The 22,101-nt window shown below is 28.0% G+C and overlaps 1 protein-coding gene and 2 long non-coding RNA genes across 8 annotated transcripts in view; 2 read left to right on the top strand and 1 right to left on the bottom strand.

Annotated features, from left to right (window-relative positions):
* Nucleotides 1-510: 510 nt before the first annotated feature.
* Nucleotides 511-2,650, top strand: LOC149883473 (uncharacterized). 5 transcript variants are annotated; one of them, XR_016455791.1, is made up of 5 exons: nt 511-1,485; nt 1,700-1,758; nt 1,980-2,038; nt 2,196-2,264; nt 2,356-2,650. It is a non-coding gene; the product is annotated as an uncharacterized LOC149883473 (long non-coding RNA). The 5 variants fall into 5 exon arrangements; XR_016455790.1 differs by having other exon boundaries at nt 2,353-2,650; XR_016455794.1 differs by having other exon boundaries at nt 1,697-1,758; nt 2,353-2,650.
* Nucleotides 2,651-4,403: 1,753 nt separating this feature from the next.
* The window catches only part of LOC145186474 (TNF receptor-associated factor 3-like), a 35,061-nt gene continuing 17,363 nt past the window's right edge, over nt 4,404-22,101 (bottom strand). Inside the window, exons 3-8 of one of the 2 annotated variants that reach the window (XR_016455962.1) lie at nt 17,233-17,394; nt 16,564-16,720; nt 13,771-13,929; nt 12,596-12,751; nt 6,479-7,027; nt 4,404-4,991 (exon numbers count right to left, since the gene is read on the bottom strand). Coding sequence is in view for 1 of the 2 variants with exons in the window: in XM_090098865.1 (XP_089954991.1) it covers nt 4,673-4,991; nt 6,479-7,035; nt 12,596-12,751; nt 13,771-13,929; nt 16,564-16,720; nt 17,233-17,378 (1,494 nt within the window). In the remaining variant the exon portion in view is untranslated. Of the gene's footprint in view, nt 4,992-6,478; nt 7,036-12,595; nt 12,752-13,770; nt 13,930-16,563; nt 16,721-17,232; nt 17,395-22,101 lie in introns of both variants that reach the window. The other variant, XM_090098865.1, reaches the window with a different exon arrangement.
* On the top strand, nt 19,076-21,243 carry LOC149883472 (uncharacterized). Its single transcript, XR_016455963.1, has 2 exons — nt 19,076-19,247; nt 19,669-21,243. It is a non-coding gene; the product is annotated as an uncharacterized LOC149883472 (long non-coding RNA).

The following is a 22,101-nucleotide window of genomic DNA, read 5'->3' as shown; positions in this document are numbered from 1 at the left end:
ACTTCGCGCTGACGTTGGACCAACGTCGGGCCAACGTCGAAATACGACCATTTTTAAATGCGTACAGTGTGATACCGTGTTTAGCGTTAAAAAAGTTTTCGTCCATTTTTAAAAGCTGTGTGGCGCAACTTTTTATTAGAGTATTTTATTGCTTTGAATTTCATGATTTTATAATAATTTCGTAGTAATTGAGTATTGAGTAATTTCGAATTTAATATCAAATCATTAAAAAAATAAATACAAACATGCTAATTTTTATTTTTATTAAGATGCAGTTTTTAATTTTTCCTTAAAACAAGAGTTTGTTTAATTAAATTATGTTTATAATGTCATTATGTATAATTATATTGTTTATAATGTCATTATATATAAATTATAATGCTTATAATGTTTTTAGTTTTTAATGACATTATAAACTAAAGTTAAATAAACTCTTGTTTTACTCTTGTATGTACTACATACATTAAAAAAGTATGTACTGTACATATAAATTAATCGTATATACGATTAATTTGCATGATATCATGGATTACTTTTAAAAGTCATGTAGTTTGTAACAATAACATTATGTCATAATGTTATTGATACAAGCTGTAGGATTTTTAAAACTGATGTATGATACAATCAACTACAATGTAGTTAATTGTATCATCCCTCAGTTTTATCTAGTTAATTTATCTAGTTAAATAGTATCTAATTAATAATGTATGTACCACATACAGTACTAATGCATGTAGTACACACATTATAAATAATAGTGTATGTAGTACATAAACATAATGTATGTAGTACATAAAAAGCATAACACTGTCTATACTATATAGACAACTACTGCATGTCAAACACTGTATGATACAGTCTGTATCATAAAATATGATACAGTCAGTGTCATATAGTATGATACATACAATTAAAGAGTTATTAATTACTAAAGACTTAAGTAGTTAATAACTATACAGTCTATACAGTCTAAATATTTATTAACCACTTAAGTCTTTAGTAGTTCATTATTTGGTAATACTTAATAAGTGTTACCAATTTAGTGTTGCATTTTGTTATATGCATTTGTGGTATTCTACAAAATGAATGCAATGCCAACAAATGTACTGATTAGTATTTTTTAAATCACATTTTTTTGCCATGTTTATGCAGGTAGATTGAAAAAATTATTTTATTATCTTTTATATGCATTTTATTTGTATAAACTAAATATTTTTTGCATGTGTTTGTGATTAACTACTTTTTTACTTCAAATATAGATTTTTACTTTGATATAGATTATTTATTGAATATAAAAATATGTAAATTATGTTACTGTTATCTACAAACACAAATATATATAACCTATTACCTATAATTTTAACAGTAGTTATGTCTAAAGCTCATCAAATGAAAGATGCAAGTTCAAATGTTTATATAAAGTTGTATAATGAGGAGCATTCAAATGTTAAAGTTGCTCTCAAGCGAAATCAATATGCAAGATTTGTAAGAATGCTAAGCTGTTAGAATTAACATTATTATGTTTGAATATGTGTATAATTTGTACAAATATTTTAATATAATTACAATTATTGTTACAACAAATTTTGATTTTTCTCTGTGTTACAAAGTTAAAGATGCTTCTTTGATCAGCATTAATGTTAAATATTTATTTATTAGTAAATCCATGTGTTTAACAAAGATAACATATTTTTAGTAGATGGTTTTGTTTTACAAAGATGTTAGTAAATGCATGTGTTTTACGAAGATAAGATATTGGTAGTAAATATACGTGTACCTCATTCCTGTATTATAATTCTTATCTGCATTATAATTGTATGTTATTAAAATGTCCTAAAGTTATAATATATTATATAACTTCTTGTTTCTGTATAGTTTTTGTATTTTATGTTTTTATTATTTATTGTGTCATTATTATTTTTTGACATTTATAATTATTTACTAAATGAAGCTTTTGTTTAAATTGTTCTTTTTTTCAGTTATGTTTAAAGGGGCATTTATTTTTTAATTCATTTGGCAGCTGTTAAAGAGGGAGAAGGTAACAATTATTTGGTAGTGTATTAGTTATATATATTTGTGGCATTTTAATGGTAATTGGAATTCTTTTAGTAATTTTATAGTAGAGTTTTGAAGCTTGTTGTCTCTAATTATTGCAGTGAAATACTGATTCTATTATTCGAAAATTTTCTGTATAGACCATGACTTGAAAAAATGAATGCAATATCAACAAATGAACCTTATGTTTTTTCACCATTTTTGTGCAGGTAATACATAAAAAAAATTATTGTTTTTATTTATGTGCATTTTACACTCACACAAATATATATAACATAATACTTATAATTTTAACAGTAGTTATGGCAATGCCTAAAGCTCATCAAATGAAAGATACAAAATCAAAGATTATCAAATTAAAGATTATCAAAGACTATCAAATTGTGTAACGAGGAGCATTCGAATGTTGTAGTTGCTCTCAAGCGAAGTAAAGATGCAAGATTCGTTAGGATGCCAAGCAGTTAGAAAGAACATTATTATGTTTAGATATGTGTATAATTTATACGATTATTTTAACTTAATTATAATGATTATTATAACAAATTTTGATTTTCTCTGTGTAATTATTAAATTAAAGTTGGTTCATTAATCAGCATCAATGTTTACTTTTGTTTCTTAGCGCCAAATTTTATTTTAACTTATTTGGACATTTTAACAAACATTAGAAGAAATAGTTGCGCTTTATTTAAATTAATAGTTGCACTTTATTTAAAGAAATAGCTGCGTTTTCTCTAAAGAAATAGTTCCACCTTAGTTAAAGAAATAGTTTACTAATTAAAGAATTAGTTTTAACTTGTTTGCAAAAACTATTGATTCAAAAGGTGTGCACATCTTTTGAATCAAAAGCAATGATTTTGCAAACAAATTAAAACTATTAATAGTAATATTTAACGTAATATTTTAGTAATTATTATTATTAAAATATTACGTTGGGCCAACGTCAGAATGCGACGCTCGCCCAACGTCGAAATCCGACGTTTGGCCAACGTTGGCCCAACGGTTGGTTTCGACGTCGCGCCGACTACCAAATCGACGTTAAGCCAACGTCGGTTACCGACCATCGGCCAACCAATTTTTCGACGTGGGCCCGACGTTGGCCCAACGTATGTGTGCTAGCTGGGTAAAGATACTGCACTTTTTATTGAAACAGTTGTCAAGTGATGGCTTATTGTCAACAGTAAAGCAAAAGGTCTATATATTAGATTAAATGATATTCGAAGAAAGCCTATTACTTCAGTCAGTGACTAGCAAATAGATTTCTTAGAGAACTATATTTCTTATTTTGCTGAAAATTTGAAATGCGTAAATTCAAAATTAAGAGAGAAAAAGTTAACAATGGATACTGTGAGTGCTTTGCAAAAAACTTCTAAAAGATTAGCAAGCTGTGCCAAGTATTTGTTGAATTGCGGTGTATCTTATGTATTGCTAGGACAAATGCAATCAGATGCACTAGAAAAACAGTTTAGGAAATATCAGCAAGGGTCAGGTGGCACATCTGATAACTGTGCAAAATGTTATTTAAAAATGCAGAATCGACAAAACTTGTAATTAGATAGACGAGCAAGCAGATTTTACAATATTTCCTCCTGCTCACCACCGCTGTGATAACTGTGAACTTGATGTGTAGTTTGATATGTCAATATGTGAAAATTGTGAGGTTCAGTTGCCAAATGAATGTAAAAAAGGGCTTTTATATATTGCAGGTTTTATTGCTTACAGACTTCCGGAATTACATTCAATTTTAGAAGAAACAGACACCTTTGATATGTTTCAAGAATATGGAACTTTGATTAGTTCTTTGAACAGGGGAAGACTAAGAGAACCTTCTGACAATTTAGTCTACTTTGTTATTTATTGTTTTTTTATATTTGACGTAACACTTGTGAATAAAGTTTCACCATTGCTGTGCAAGAGAGGATTAATTGACATTTTAATAACTGCAATAGTAAATTTCAATTGCTTGTTCGAAGTGTTAAAAAAGTTTGCTGCATTTTAGCAAACATTTCTTTAAACAATTATTGTAAAAAACACTCTGAAGATTTTGGGAAGGAATGTTTAATAAAACAAGCAAAACTTTCAACTTCAAAATAAAGCACTTTTAGTTAAAAAAGTCAAAATAATTTTAATAAAATAAAGTTAACATATTTGTTTGTTTTTGTCAAAAAATTTATTATTTATTTTAGCTAAAAAGGACTAAATCTCATTATTATAACTATATTAAACATATAGTTATAATAATGAGATTTAGTCATTTTTAGCTAAACTCTTTAAATTTTTATTGTAATTAACTTATTTATAAACGTAAAAAAAATTTCTACAAGATTTGCTTCCGAAATTTAATCAAAATATTTTGTTCTAATAAAGCTCTTTATTTGTTTCTGAAGTTTGTTTACAAAAGCAAGGATAAAAAATAATTTTAACCGTAAAAAAGTCGGCCTTCGCTAATTTTACGGAAAATGAGCTGTTGTGGCCTGTTTGAGAAGGCCTTGAAATTACGGAATGAAAAATCTTATAAAAATAAGACCGAATGATAAAACACGGACGATCTCGAAAAATTTACTGAATAAGTCAAAAAGAAGATCGCCGTGAAAACAGGAATCTATGACATGCTTTGTAATTACTCGTTAACGATAATTTCTAAGAAAATACTGTCGTCAACAAGATATTTAGGTGAAAATAAATGTTCTTTTGGAAAAAATAATGGACACCCAGCAGCAGTATTCATGTCTTTAAATGGCTGTTGAAAACTGGAAGAATTAATATCTGGTTTAAATGATTCTTCGTGACTTTCCTTTTGATTTAAAACATTTATTAATCTAAATGTGATTATCTTTTTAAAAGGCCATTCTAAAAGCTCATCATACTCTGATCTCATACCCACAAAGTAAAGCGATATGTGTGTTTTTGCACCACATCCATCACCATTTAGATAAAGTCTAAAACAAAATTTAAAAAAAAAAAATTTTTTTGGCACAACCTTCACAAACAAGAAAAAAGAATGAAAATTCACCGTAAATCGTAGCAAACAACTAAATACTAAAAATTGAAACAAACAAATGTATTTAATTGTTTTCAAGCTGTATAGGGTAAGGTTGCCAATATTGTACCCCCTAAGACAAAATTTAAAAATGTAGGCAATCTACTGAGTAGAAACCTGGTTTTTCAATTGGATTTCATAATTTAGGGACTGTTTGTTGTAAACATGTTTAAAAAGCTCAAAATTTAAAAAGCGTTAAGTCTCGAAGAATCAAACTAAAAAAATAGCGCTAAGAGTACAATTAAGGAAACTAGATCCTAAATTGTACCATTGCAATCCAATATTGTACCACTTTCTTGATTTCAAATACTTTACAGCTTTGCAAATATTTTATGATTTTAGATTTAAGGGATTTAAAGAACTGATTAAAAGGAATGGTTTTTGTAAAATCAGCAATTGGAAATATTTTACCAATGGATTACATTATTTAGTATAACTATCTTTAATATCTCCCTTCCTCCACTATTTTAAGATTAAAATAGTGGAGGAAGGGAGATATTAAAGATAGTTATACTAAATAATGTAAAACAATATATACTATATCTGTTTTAAAAACAACCACACTAAATAATGTAAAATAAAATACATAAAAACATTATTTTTGGAAAAAGTTTCAGATATATTGTGTCTGTTTTTGATTAACACCTGCACAGTCAGCATGACACCAGCCTTGACATATTGGTAAAACTGAACTAGAGAGCCTTTATAAGGACTGCTTGTCAATAGAAGAGTAATACTGAAATTTTTCTTTTTTTGTTTAAGTGGTGAAGTTCGTTTTGTAAGTATGGATATTTCTCTAATTGGAATCTCAAAAGGAATTTGTTAAACTTTACACGCATTTTTAGCGGTCAGAATGGTTGCGTCGGTACAATTAAGGATATGCCTTGAGGTACAATTTACGCAACTAATCTGACATTCAGTTAGTTAAAAAATTTGACAACTAAAAATAAGATATTTTAAATTCTAGGTATTTATTTTGAATTTAGATAAATTATGCTTTAACATAAATACACTGAACAAATTATATCTTCTGCTTTTTTTAGTGAAATACGCTTAGCCATAAAAACCTAAAATAAGAAATCTCCAATAACAAACCAACAAGAGCTTACTCTGGCCTTAATACAGTTGGATGACAAAAAAAAACAGTTGACTACTTAATTTCATTCAGCAAAGATAAAAAATAAATTAAAAAATTTCTTGTGTGTTGTAAAAATAACGAGTTATGTTAAAAGTACAATATAGGCATCGGTACAATATTAGCAACCTTACCCTACACACAAATGTTAAACTATTTTTCTCTAAGATATGTTATAATACATTACTGACACAATCATTGCTTAGAAATCATGACATAAAACATATTTCCTACACAAGTAAATAACCCACCTGCCGCAAAACTTATATCCTCCGCAACCACTAAACGAAGGAGCACTTTGAATGGCCTGACATTTGCCTTCTTCAGCTTGTCTTAAACGAAAACGAAAATTATTGATTCTCCACAAATGTCTGCTATCATATCGCGTATTTTCGAGGATCTGCAATTTAAGATCAATATCTGATATGCTTTCATCTAATTTATTGAATTTAAGATCAATATCTGATATGCTTTCATCTAATTTATTGAATTTAAGATCAATATCCGATATGCTTTCATCCAATTTATTGAATTTTGTTGAACATTCATTTAACTGTTTTTCAAACTTTGTAAATTGATCCTTGGTCACTGGTTCCTGAGCATAGGATAAACGTTCAACCTTTTCATGACAGCTTTTTAAATCAGCTTTGACTAGCTCAATTTCTTTAGGTAAACTTTGGTACTTTAATGACTGCAATTCTGATTTCAAGTTTTCATTGCTTTCTTGCAATTTTTTCACCATTGTAACTGTCATCATAAAATGATCGGAGGGTTTTAAATGAACATCAAGAGCAGCAGCACTAGTTGCATAAAGAAAACAAAGCATATAGCTCAAAAATTTAGGTGTTTTTCTGAATTCAAGGCAAGTTTATTTAACTTTTAATAAGCCAATTAACAAATTTTAAGAAGTTGAAATAACCATATCAACAACTTTGAACATAAAATGAGCATAAGAACTTTTGTTTCCAATTCAAATAACAATACACTAAATTTTAAATGATTTTATAAGTATAATTCAAAATTTTTCAACATTTAACTACTTGATAGACTTTGATTCCTTTCTTTTTATGAATTTTCTTCCTCTTGGAAATCCCTGACAGAGCCTGCAGAGTGTTTTAGATAATTAGCTTGTTAAAAAAATCCCTTAGTGTGGCGTTTTGGGGTAGGTTGAAAAAGGGTGATGTAATCATTAAAAAGAAAACACAGGTTATAACCATTCTGAGTTAAAATTTTTCATTATAGAAGAGTAGTTAAATTTACTACTTCAACTTTGAAACTGCATGTAGAATAGTTGTTTGATACCAAATTACTTACTTAATTGACAGATGCTTGTGAGTCACTAAGAAATTTACACACTTAAAAAAACCAATGTATCTATGACTATTTGTGCACAAACTGCTGTGGTGAACAAATCAACCAAATCAAAATAAAACCTTTTAGCGACTTCATTTTTTTGTGCAAATCAGAGTTTTCAGTTTCAAGGTCAAGAAGAGACAAAACTATTCATAATTTTGGTTTTATTTTAAAACGTTTAACTATTATTTAAAAATATTTGGGTTTGTACTTAAATTTGAGTTTATGAACTTTAAAAGATTACTAAAATAAATGTTTTTTTGACTTTCATAATTTACTACAAAGATTTCAAGTATATTGTGAGGAGGGAGAATAAAGTTAAAAAAAAACACCTGAGAAAACACGTACACATGGATACCTACCATATAAATAAGTAATAAAGCGGAAAGAAGGAAAGTTGGAAACAACTTGGAAAAGACGTAAATTAAAATAAATGATGAATAGGCATTGCAACCGCAAACAACCAAAAACTATAAAAGCTCAAAAAAATGGGAGAAAAAAGGTAGGAGAGAAAGGAGAGGTAGATGGAGTTTTATAGAGAAGTAAAAAAAGAGTTTTTAAGAAAGTTTTTTAAGAAAGAATTTTGTGACTAAAAATATTTGGATAAACCAGATGTTTTATAAGTGAACAAAAGAGAAAAAGAAGAAGAAGTTTTTGATAATCAGACGAAGTAAAGAATTAAACAAAAATCAGAAGAAATATTAAAACTAAATGGAAGTTTTGGCCGTTACAAATATAGAAGAAGAGATATTTGTTTAAAGAAGAACAAAAAGAGGAGTAATTGATAAAAACATTATTATAATGTCATGGTTTTAATGTGCGTCATTCTTGCTAATTATTGACAAATGTCACACATTGTTTTTCTTGATTATTATGAGAACGTTTTTTTTGTAAAAGGATTATTAATTATCGACAAGAGTCGCAAGTTGCATTTTTGGAGTATATATATATAGCAAACAACTTTTATTTTGAGCAGTTGGTTGAGAAGAAAGAATTAAAAACATAAAATGGCTCTTAAATGTGTTGAACAACATATACATTTCAAGCAGAGTAAGAGAGAATAATTTGTATTTTGTAATACATAATGAGTAAAGGAGATATATTATATAATGGAATATACTGAGGGTGGTAAACTCAACCTCAGCCCTTTAACAATTGAACCTTGCCCATTCCTAACCGAACTATCCCCAAACCTCATCCTTCCCTAACCAATTAATCCCCAGTCCTCCAAACTAAACCCCAGCCTCTACATGACTCTTCCACAAAACCCTAGAACCCATACCTCCCTTTATTAACCCTTAATACAAACATACCCTCCCTTTATTAACCCTTAATAAAAACATACTAACAATGGAGTGATAAAAATTATTATTAAAAATGCTGCCCTCACAATGTAATTTTAAAACAAATTGGACTCCTTACTTATGAAAAGTTAAATTTGAAAACTATCTTTCTGTCTTTCGTTAGGCTTCGTTAAGTTTCGTTAAGTAAATGACTTCATTTGCTATCACAGCTTAGAAAAAATGTCTGTAGTTATGATAATTTATCTGTACTTACAAGTTTTTTACAACATTTGTGCTGCGAATATTTTTTTGTTCACAACATTGCGAAATTTCGCGATGTTGTGAACAAAAAAATATTCGCAGCACAAATGTTGTGAACAAAAAATTATTGTAACCGAAACCGAAATTTAAGCGAAACCAAAACCGAGACCGAAACTTGAAAAAGAATGTTAGAAATCTCTAAATCTTTTTATGAGCAAATAAATGCCAAAATAACATGAAATAACTCTTTTTGAAATAACATATATTTAAGCAATCAGTAAGTAACAATTGAATAAAAAATCGAACATGTGTAGACATTTTCATATTTGAAGCTCATTTAGAGAGTGATTTTAGAGTAATAACTGGAATCAATTATATAACGTGGTTTCAATTGAAGTTACTACAATAGCTTTAGGTAAAAATTGATTATCCCCACAAAAATAAACCACTGATATAATTACATAGCAATTATGATCCCACACTAAATAAAAGATAAATTAAAGTTAAAAAAAAAAAAAAATTTCCTAATCAAAATTCGGTTTGTTAACGAAATAGTTTGAACCGAAATTTCGGACAAAACCGAAAAAGATTGCCGAAAAAGAATTTTCGGTTTCAGCAATAAGTCTTCGCTCACTATTTACAACACAGAAATAGGGAATTACGGGCGTTTGATCGTCAATTAGGAACGTAATTTGGTTTATAACACAAGCCCCAGGCTTCAAATGTAAACGTTTTATCATTTCCGATGTCACGGAAGGACAAACACAAAAAACTGAATGCGGCAAATCTAGAATTAATCTAATGTTTTTCAATTTCTGGCGCTATTTTACTTTCGCAACCCCCCCCCCCCTATTTTTATTGCAGATTATAAAAGATCGTTGTCCAAAAATAAGAAAATGTATAGGAAACAACACTTTTAGACCAACTTAATGTACTCTAAACTCAATCTGAAAAAATTAAAAGCATACGAAAACGTTAATATTCGCCATCTTTTCAAAGGGATGACGAATTTAAAAAGTGAAAGTAATTATTTAGAAATTAAACATGGTTTTCACCGCTGTTTAAACTTTTAAATTTTGAACGCTTCATTCGAATGCTAATCATGGCGGAAATTATGATATAACAACCAGGAAATAAAAACCAGGTCTATAATTGTATTTTAGTTATTAACAATTTAAGTTGTTGTTTTTTTTTAAATCGTCATCGCGTTGAAAAAATGACAAATATTAGTGTTTTAGTATGAATTATCAAATTTTTCAATCGAGTTTAGAGTGCATTAAGTTGGTCTAAAAGTATTATTTCTTATACGTTTTCTTAATTTTAAACGATGATCTTTCGTAATCTGTAATAAAAAGAGAGGGGTGGGGCTACGAAAGTAAAATAGCGCCACGTTTCCTGTGTTTTTAGGAAGACCCAATTGGGGTCTGTTTTTGAAAAAAGTTACATTTACTTGAGAATGCATAACATTTCTTTAGGAAAATGTTAATCCTACCGTGACAAACTTGGAGTAAAAATTTATGTAATATGGGAAAGCCCAGTTCACAAAAACAGAAGGAATATTTTTCTAGACTGAAGGAAATAATGAGGAATATCCTAAAAAGGAAAGAGAGTGAAAGAAGGCCAAATTAGATTTCTTGAAAGAAAACAAACAAACAAACAAAAAACAAAAAAAAAAACTACAAAAAAAAAAGCACTAAAAACTATGCAACTTATATGCAATAAGACAGAGAAAAAATTTGTCGGGAATTTGTATATATGTTAATATCTTGCATCTACAAGTGATTCATTTTGATTGGAAACATCGTTGTTTTTATGGAAAAAACCTTTGATTTTCGTTTTATTGCTATCCTTCTGTCACACTCAACCCATCACTAAATTTTAGCGGTCTTATATTGGTTCGATAAAATTTCTTTACATGTTCATTAATACATATTAGATTTCTTGGGATGTGAGTGGCTTTATCTTTTAGATAGAAACAGTCAATGAAGATAGAATATCGAATCAAGAGACCAAGTTCCTTAGCCAAATTTAAATGTGTTATGCCAAAATCACGTCCATTACAAGTTAAAATCTTCTCTGCTCTTGTGCAAAGTTTATCAACAAGAAAAAAACATTTTAAATGCTAGAATCATCTATTACGAGAAATTATCAATACTGAAAATTAAAACATCAGCAAATGATTGAATTAGTTAAAAAGCTACCTGAAAAAAACTACAGCTGAACGATTGTATCTTGTGGAACTTGTTTTATGTTCTGTCGTCATTTGAGTGTATAGGAGATTGTGTAGAATTTCCAAGAAGATCTGTGTCAGGAAAAGTAAAAAACTGAACCCTTACCTCATTACTGTTGGGTAAACCCCAAAAACTTTGCTTACAAAGTTCATGAGGAAGCTGTTGGCAAAGAAGCTTATAAGAAATGGTTGATGGAAGCAAATCTCAAAGATGAGGTAATACTCTGTTGATTTCTCAAAGAACTACGAAAATAAGCAACTCCACAAGATACAGAGTGGTTTTTTTTTAAATGAAAGTTTTACCATTTTCACTGTAGCCTGTTACTTCCATGAAAGTATTGCAGTTGAAAATGGTAAAACTGATGAAGAATCTAATTTTGCGAAGTTTTCAGTGGAAAACGTTGATTTCATATTATCCTAAATATTACATAGTCATAGAGGACCCCATGATGGAATTGGAACTATTAAACAAAAAGTTTACAAGGAAGTTTTGTCAACTATAGTTGTGATTGAAAATGCCAAACAGTTTTCTGAAGCAGCTGTTTGTCTGTGTGACTTAACAATTATTTACCTGTAATGTCACACAAACAAACAGCTGTTTCATATGAAGATTATGAATCTCCAGATTTAACTGACAGCATCTACCCCCATTGAACTCTAAAGGTTCACCATATCTGATAAACAGCACCTGCAATAAATCATCAGATGCTTTTAAAAGATTGACCTAAGACGATGCAAATGGTAACATACAATTGTTCACAAAAATACCATCTTTGATGATACCATCAATTTAGTGAAGTAAACCAAAGATGTCTTGGCTTAGGCATTCCCACATCATGATAATAAATTTGTCATGCTTCATTGTGAGAAGGTAATATTTGAGATATGAGACATCCAAAATACATCACTCCATTGGTTCCAAACAACTTTAACTTGTTCTAATTGCTCTACAGTAAATTTTGACAACTGAATCAGTATAGTCTTACTGCATGGTTAATGGTGATCTTTTAGGACATGTCTGAACAACAATTCTCAAAATAAGTTAAAAAAAGGAATCCTCAAAATCATTCAAGTAGTTAAAAAGTTACAGAAAAATTTTAATAAATATTTCAATTTCTATTATTTTTAAATAGTAGTCTCAAAAGAACTCATTATTTTCTAGCATTTATTAAAGTTGTGCTCACATTTAAACTTACTGCAAATTCCATTTAAACTTTAAAAATAACTGTAAAGTGGCATACCTGGTGGAGACAGCCAATCAGCTTATAAGGGCAAGTGAAGTTCTGTTTCAGTTGAGGGCATACTTGAAAGTGCTTGAACAATTCAGAAAAAGGAGCTTTTTTTTTACAGTTAAAAGGACACTCAACTGGTCTCATTGGGCAGAATAAAACATGTTTCTGGAGGAGGAAAAAAGATAGAAAACTTTTTTTTTTCAAACAAGTAAAAAGTTTCAACACTTTATATCATCGATGAAACAGCAAGACATCTCAAAACACAGGTTGTAATTATCTTATACCTGATATATATATAATAACAAATATAAAATTAGTTATTCTACTATAATATTATTAATAATAGTATTAACAATAATAAGTAAAAATAATAAATAATAATGATAATAAAAATGATAACAATCATAATAATAATAATAATAATAATAATAATAATAATAATAATAATAATAATAATAATAATAATAATAATAATAATGATAATAATAATAATAATAATAATAATAATAATAATAATAATAATAATAATAACAATAATAATAATAACAATAATAATAATAATAACAACAATAATAATAACAATAATAATAATAACAATAATAATAATAACAAGAATAATAATAATAATAATAACAATAATAATAATAATAATAATAATAATAACAATAATAATAACAATAATAATAATAATAATAATAATAATAACAATAATAATAATAATAATAATAATAATAATAATAATAATAATAATAATAACAACAATAATAATAATAATAATAATAACAATAATAATAATAATAATAATAATAATAATAATAATAATAATAATAATAATAATAATAATGATAATAATAATATTAATAACAACAATAATAATAATTATAAAAAAGATAACAATTATAATAATACTATTAATAAAATTAATAATATAAATAATAATAAAAATAAGTTTATCAAAGCATTCATAAAGCAACAAATTTGTTTAATATGTTTTAAAAACCTTAAAGTATGGGAATAAACTTATTGCCATACTTTTTAAAACTAAACCAGTAAATCTCTTGTTAATTATATGGTTGCAATGTGTTAAGATTAATACAGTTATCATTTTTAAAAGTTTATGCTACTTACTAAACATAATCACTGTATAGCTACTATTATACAATTTTAACTTTTGTAAAAGTTACCTCAAATTCATTCGCTTTAAGATTAAAGTCACAATCAGGACAAGAAACCAAACGAAACATACACTCTTCATTTTGGTGAGCCATTAAAGAAATTTTTAGAACCAAATTATTGCACATATCACAAGAAATAAAATTAAAGCCACAGCTATCCAGATGCTTCTAAAAGCCAAAAAAGAAAAAAAATCATATATACTTTACCAAAAAATTTTTCAAAAGAAATATGACAGTAAAATTATGCAATTTGCCACATAACTAGTGAGTCTCATTAATAATACTGAAAATAATACTGGATTCAAAACAGCTTTTCTATATATACCATACTTCAGTGAAATAGTTTTATTGTTTTTAACCATCCTTGCATTGCAACTTTATGAGATAAAATGCCAAATATTTTTTATATGATCAATATAGAATAACTCTATAAATAAACTTAACTGCAAAATTAACTCGCCACTTAAACATTTAAATTTATTTTAACTATCATCAATATTATTTATTTTGAAAAACATATTATGAATTGAACACATGAACACAATTATTTCTATGATAATTATAAAAATGACGTTGAGGATGGTGAAAAAAACAAACTAAAACACTAATACACCTTAAACTGAAACATTTTTGACTTATCAATAACTAGAGTTACCATCTCTTGATGTTACTACAGCCTGACAGCGCCATGATATAATTTCAATTAGAGATCTAATCAATTCTTGAGGGATATCTTCCCACACGCAGATAAGACATTGTTGCAACTCATCTAGGCTGTTAGGTGGTAGATGTTGGCTTCAAACACAGCGCCCCATTATGTCCCAAAGATGCTCTACTGGGTTCATATCTGGACTGCAAGCTGACCACTCCAAAACTTGAACTTAACATTATTTAAGTATTCAGTAACAATATGTGCCATATGTGGTCTAGCATTATCCTGCATAAGAAGGAATCCATCTCCAATGTACGGTGCAAAAGGTACCACAAAAGGTTCTAAAATATCTGCTATGTATTACTGAGAAGTCAGATGTCCACCATCAACAATAAAAAGCTTTGTGCGAGCTGTTAAAGATATTCTGCACCATACCATCAATGCCTCCATATAAAGTGGTTTCTCAAATGTTACAAGCAAAATATCTTTCATTTAGTCTTCTGTACACTCTTGGGTGGCAATCAAAACTTACAAGTCAAAACCTTGACTCATCTGTAAATAAGACCTGTCCCCAATCATGTATTTTGCAATTCATATGCTTCCTTGCAAAAGCCGGTCTGTTTTTTTGTTGGCCTACAGACAATCTGGGGCCAGTAGCTGCTGCCTGAGGGTGTAAATTTAAAGCACAAAGTCTTCTTCCTATGGTATCTTGACTTACAGCAATTCCATGAACCATTACTTGACTTACAGTAATTCCATGAATAATATCTTTTCATTCCATGAACAATATCTATTTCCATTCATATTCCATGAACAATATCAATTTCTTGATTTACAGCAATTCCATGAACAATATCTTTTTCTCAAAAAACAGACAATTAAAAAAAAAAACTATTTTGGCATGAGTTAAGTTACAAAAAATTCAGCACTACTTGAACCTTTCAATATTTAAGTTGATACTTTAAAAAGCAACAATCTTTCTCAAGTATCACTCCATGTCTATTAAAACTAGAGGGCCCTTTGGAGCTACACACTATTGCTTAGGAAATACCCTCCAAAACGCTACAAAATCTCTATTACTGAATTGCCATACTTCTCTACTTTGATCAGAATCCTACAACAAAATATTTTCTTAATCTGTAACAATAACATCTTTTATCATTGGAATATGCAATCTTGTTTCAACCTATTAAACTGCATAAAGCAAATATTTTGGAAACATAAGAAATCTCAAATGTTAGTTATTTGATGATGCATCTGCATTGTTACACTCACTGTTAGCTATGTTGACTTCAATGAAAAGATTTATGGTTCTAGCAAATAAGATTCCTGCCATTCAATACAAAAATCCAGACACATGCAGCTCACCAGCTGAAAATGACATATTTTAATGACATTGAAGTTGTGCTGAATTTCTAGAGGCAGAGATTAACTTATTATGATAAGCTGTATGAATTGGGTCTAGACTTATTATCAACTCTAAACTCAAAAGCTTTTGAGAAAAAAAACTAACAACCAGGCAAAACTTGAGTTGCTTTTTTCTTATCCTAATAAAAAAAAATCAACATTTATTTTTTGCATCAGAGTCATTCTAATTTTTTTCACTTTAGCTTTAACAGTTATTTGTATTAAAGACTTTAAACACCACATATTGGTTGCTATTTTAAATAAAGTTATTTTAATCATTTTACATTGTATTTTTTCCAAAAGAACTAAATAACTAACATAGGGCCTCTTTTTTTGAAAATATGTTGATGTTGTTATAAGCAGTTTAGAGCAGGCAAAATAGAGATTACAAATTTTAACTTTTGTATTTAAGCAGGATAGATTGTGACAAATAGTTATTTTGAAAAGAGTTAAATTTAAAACTTGAGTGAGCAATTATTAATCAGTATAATCAAGTAGTTGAGCATATAGTTTTGACATTTGTTATATGAGTATAATTTAACAAAAAGTAATCTAAAAGCATTCATGTAATTGATTCAACAAACTACTATGTATATAAGCAAATTATTAACAATAATTATTAATGTTTAACAATTATTAATAATTAACTTATAACTGATAAACCAGCAAGTAAGTAAAATAATTATTGAGTCTAAACAGTCAGTAAAGAAAACTATTAAAATAAAAACTACAAGGCAGCTAACCTGTAATTCCAGCAATTCACCTTTCCAAGAGCACCCTAAATCATTGTTATTGCAATAGCATTTAAGTTGCCCAATCTCTCTCATTAGATGTTTATCTTGAAATATCTCATCATCATCAATAGGCTCTTTGTCTATTGGGCACACAGCAGGATTTATACTTTAATAAAAGAAAATAGTATACTTTTCAGGGAATTTCTCTAAATTTTTAACTTGAAACTAAAAGTAATTTCTAAAACTAATCCAACTCTTATCACTACAAAAATTAAGGGGTAAATAAATTTATACAATTCTCTACAGTAGTGTTAAACATTGTTGAAGAATTACTGAGAAGAAAATAATTAAGTAATAGATCAAGACAATCCAAACACCATAATTCTTTTTTTTTTTTTTTTAGTTTACTTAATACATTTCTTAGTACCTGGATTATTGATTATGATAAAATTAGTAATAATGCATGTTGTATTTGTGCAACCGTTTTTACTGATGATAGACTTTACATTGATGCTAATAAATATTAAACTGTTTCAAAAAATCTTTTTTTTGTCTTGTGATCATTTTTAATGAAAAAAAAAAAAAGGAACTTTGATTCATATTTATATTTGTTAAGAGCCGCCTTATATTAATATTACTATTACAAAACCTATGTAACATCAATGTATGTAAATATACCTTTTAACAGCAAAATAACAACTTTTGCATGCCCTTTCACCACGAAAAGTTTGTACTGGATCACGGAAAACTAGGTGACAAAAATGACATCGATATTTATCAGGAAAACCATCCACTAGTTTCACATCATAGCCTTTCTCATCCATTATCTCTATTCATCACCTATTAAATTTTTTTTTTTTTTTAAAAAAAAAAATAGTAAGTTAAAAATTGATAAAAAAGAATTACTTCATAACAAGATGGCGATTTTCAGCGGTTTTTTGAATATTTTTGTACCTTGAGAGCCTGTTAGGAAGAACAATCCGCGGAAAAAGCTTAACCCCTGTACTAAGTTGACCCATCTGTTAAGGACAATTTACTCCGAAGCAAACCATCCTGTTTTTGAGTAAACTGTCCTACTGTTTTGCAGATAATTTACTTAGTACTCGAGCGGTGTCACTTATTTTGTTTAAACAATGCACAGTGGGCCAGTAGGTGGACAAAATGGTAAAAATTTTAGTTGTCTAATCTTGAAAACTTATTTAATTTTAGTATCTATATATATTAGGAGAAATTTATTGATAATTTATTTATATTAAATTCCTTAGTTACCAGGACTCTAAGCACTTGAATATTGAAATTAAAAAAAAAAAAAAAAAAAAAAAAAAAAATATTATAACTAAGTAATTAACGGTGACATCAACGTTGTGTTATATTTCAATTACATCTACGTTTTTGAAACAAAAAATTAGTACATGTTATTCTAGAGTATTTAGAGATAAGAAAAACCAATGTGTAAAATAAATTTGTCATACCATGTTATCTCAGTTATACTTTGAAAATCACAGATTAAAAAAAAAAAATTCCTGAAGAAATTAATTTTTTGCCGCACTATAACTAATAATTACCTCAATTTGCCATGTGTTGTCTTATATTTATTTGAGCTATATGATGCTTCAATCGAGTTTTAATTAATTGCTCGTCCCCTTAAATCCCCGTTCAGATTTTATATATGTTTTAACTTGATATGGTACTAAATTTTATATATGTTTTGACTACTGCTATGGTACTAAATTTTGCATAGCAACAACTTATTGTTACATTAACGTTATTTTAACAGTATTTTACTTGCGCTAAGTACACAATATTGGGGGTATGTATTAAAATGAGATTCACAATTCTTATAAGGTTAATTTTTTTTGGTTACTATGGATACCTTACTTTGCATAGCATAGCAACAACATATTTTCGGTAGTTGTTAGTGATTGATTTACTAACACTAACAGTAATTTAATTACTTTTAATTTAATTACTAACACTTGTAGTAACTTAATTACTAATAAGTATTAGTAGTCCAGGCGGCATCATAATATAATTCCTACAGAAATGCTTAACGTTCAACGTTTAACGTTTAATGTTCAACGTCGTTTCGTCATTAGTTCCTAGGCTTTGAATTAGTTACTAGGCTTTGGTAGAGCGCGTTCTTCAAATGCACGCGGCCATTGGAGAAAGATCTTTTGAGCGAGTTAAAACTTTTTTCCTTTTGGAATTTAATTATTAGTTTAGATATATTACATAAAGAATCATCTTAATCAATTATATATCATATTATAATTGAAGTAAGTATATGAAATAGTTATATATACATTTTTATCAGATAAAGTAGAAAGGATTAAAATTTTTATTAGATAAAGTAGAAAGGATTTAGAGTAGAAAGGATTTTAATTTTTTAAATCGTTTAGATTTTGTTTGTTTTAGTTTTTCTTTTAGCAGTTTTATTTTTATTTTTTTATTTTTTAGAAAGAAAATAGGGGTATGGATGTTATTTAAAGTTATACTGATGCTATTTCCATAAAAGGGTTATTAATACTTTGAAATTTCTGTGATGCTATTAACTATTTTTGTTCTTTTTTAGGAAATTTAGAAAAATAAATTAAAATTTTGTGCCAACACTAACAACGCATGTCACATGTTATTGTATGTAAAGGTTAAATTTTGTTATGAGGATTACAGTTCTTATGAAGAAAAAAAAGAAGGTAAAGATTATTGTTTGTAAATATATATTTTGTATCTTTTTAAATTTTCTCGCATCATTTTTAAAATTTTTGTTTGCACACGTTTATTGTTTGCATATATGCTTTTTTGATATGTATGTGTATGTGGTAATAAGTGCTTTATAGTTGTTTTATCAATGTGTTTTTATAATAATGTAAAGTGTTTTTTTACTGTTTGTGTATGTGTTAATATGTGTTACATAATTGTTTTAAAAATGTGTTTAAATATGTATATAAGGTATTTATTTATTTTAGTATTAGTATATATTTAACCTTATATACATATTTAAACACATTTATTGTGCTTATAGTTTGTACATATGTTTATATTATGTTCTTTCTGTGTTTTTAAAGTGCTGTGACTTGGTAAACATCTACCTGAAAATCAATTAATGTATTTTAGAGAAGGAGCAGAACATACGGCTTTAGATCGTGCAGCTCAGCTTGATATGCACCTAATGGCATGGTTTAAGTTAAATACTGAAAATGAAAGAGCATATTGCTATTCGTATGTAGACATTCCTTATCACTTTATATTTGATGATAAACATTGTAAATGGAAGGTTAGATAAAGGGGTGGTAATAAGGGTGATAGTAAGAATGTATAAAGTTAATCCAACTGGAGAATAGTTTTTTCTTAGACTGTTACTTTTGCAAGCAAAAGGAGCAACATCTTGGGAGGATGTGCATACTGTTAATGGTATTGCCTTGAAACGTTTTGTGTAGCATGTGATTTGAAAGGTCTGTTGCAAGATGACACTGAATGGCAGAATACTCTTTCTGAGGCGGTTTTAAGACATGCCAAAGAAAATTAGACAGTTGTTTTCAATTATTTTGACCTTTTGTGAACCTGACAATCCTTTACATCTCTGGAATACATAGAAATTTTTTATGATGGAAGATTTCATTCACCACTCAGTCCCACTTCTAATAGCTGAACAAGCTACTCTTCATCAAATTGAAAAGATTATTAATCAAATGTGTTATATAAAACCATATTTGTTTATAGTTGTATATATGTTTAAATTATGCTGTTTCCATGTTTTCAAAGTGGTGTGATTTGGCATTATGTTGAGCAAGATTGATAACCTTGCCACCCAAGCGATGTACTTATAGCAGAGTTGTGACTTGGCAGCATTTAGTGCCAGGCGGAGTTACTGCTTTGGAGCTAGGTTGTGTTGTGTAGCCTTTTTTAATTATTCTCAAAACACATAATAATGTCTGTTAATGTTTAGCGTAATGTGTATGAGAGTATGCAACCATGATCTTTAAATCCAGGGCGTTTTCATGTCCTAAATTTGAAGTAATTGAATAACTAATATTGAACATAAAAACAAATATACTTTTATGTTTTTATATGTTTAGTAAAAAGATAAATATAGTTAACTTTAAATTGGTTTTCTAATTTTGCCTTTCATATTTTAATTTGGTTTGTTATCTTCACTGGATTTTAGGATCAAGGATGTAAATATTCTATTGTTATGTGTTACTGTTGTGATGTTTTGTGTTGGTATTCATTTTTAACAATAGACACCTTCATGTTGGTGACTATTGTAAAAAATGAATAATAGGTTGTTTCATTATTGGAACTTACTGCTTTTATTTATTTACTGAAAGCCAAGACAACATGGTAAAAATGCAATTTATATCTTAAATTGGTTTTTTTTTTTATATACATGTATAGTATTGTTAATCCTTTTGTACTTCGAAACAGATTTTATTGTTACATTTTCGATAAATGTTTATATTAACTGCCATGTCAAAATGGGTTACTATAAATAGGTACAACGATTTTCAGTTTTTATGCGGTGTTTTATTTTTGTTTTTTTTGTTGTTGTTGTTGTAATTATAATATCATAATTCCATTTTTTTTTTTCTTTAGGATTTACGATTGACGCATTTATATGATTTATAAAAAGAAACCTGATTACCTTTTATTGTAAATTTTGGTCAGTTAAAATGATATAAATGTATGCAATTAGTTCATTTTTTTTTAAAGTCTTCTCTATTTTAAGCCTAATAATTTGCTGTACGTAATTTGGTGGTTAATATTGTAGTTTAGCGCATTTTTCAAATATCGAGTTACTTAAATTTTATAAGGTTTTTAACTAATTAATTAGCTTAGTTTGCATTTGCAACACTTTTGAGGAAAGAAAAAATTCTTATATATGTTAAATTCTTATAAATATTAAAAAGAAAAAATTCTTATAAACGTAAATCATTGTTTTACATTTCGGTATTCTGGTAAAAGGTCTTCATCAAAAACTTGACTACTCTTAATAAAAATATTCTCCTGACCACCATTAAGGTAAAACGGCAAAAACGGGGAAGGGAGGTCCTTTATTAGTGCCAAAATATTGAAGAGAACTTAACGTTTTAAAGACAGTTTCCTTTTTTAAAGAAACATGTATCAAGGGGTACCAAAAAGTTAATAATTCATGTATAATTAACGTTCGCTTTATATTAATCTTATAAATTAAAGTTCATGTTATAAAAAGTATCACAAGAATTTAGCTTCACTTTTTCGTCAATTTAAAGCATGATGAAGTGTTATTATTTTGAGTCAGTAACTAAAAACGTATTGCGTTGAACTTGGTAATATAGAGGAAAATGGTTCTGCCTAACACTGATATGACCTATGTCAATGGTAAATTACTCAATATTAAATAATTGGTAAATTATTTTACCTCCGCATACTTTTTATTTTAACTTTACGATGGTTTAATTTTTTAAATTTGAAGGCGTTTTTCTAAAAGGGTATTAGTTATGGTTTCGTAACTTTAAATTGTGGAATACAGCCACTATAAATTAACAGACCGACCATAACCCGTTTTAC

This window comes from Hydra viridissima, unplaced genomic scaffold (genome assembly GCF_058129835.1).
Source record: "Hydra viridissima isolate aposymbiotic clone 2 unplaced genomic scaffold, HvirCarnegie_v1 scaffold_9, whole genome shotgun sequence".
Taxonomy (NCBI): Eukaryota; Metazoa; Cnidaria; class Hydrozoa; order Anthoathecata; family Hydridae; genus Hydra; species Hydra viridissima.
The sequence above is the reverse complement of the archived record's forward strand: the minus strand, read 5'-3'. Positions and strand labels throughout refer to the sequence as shown.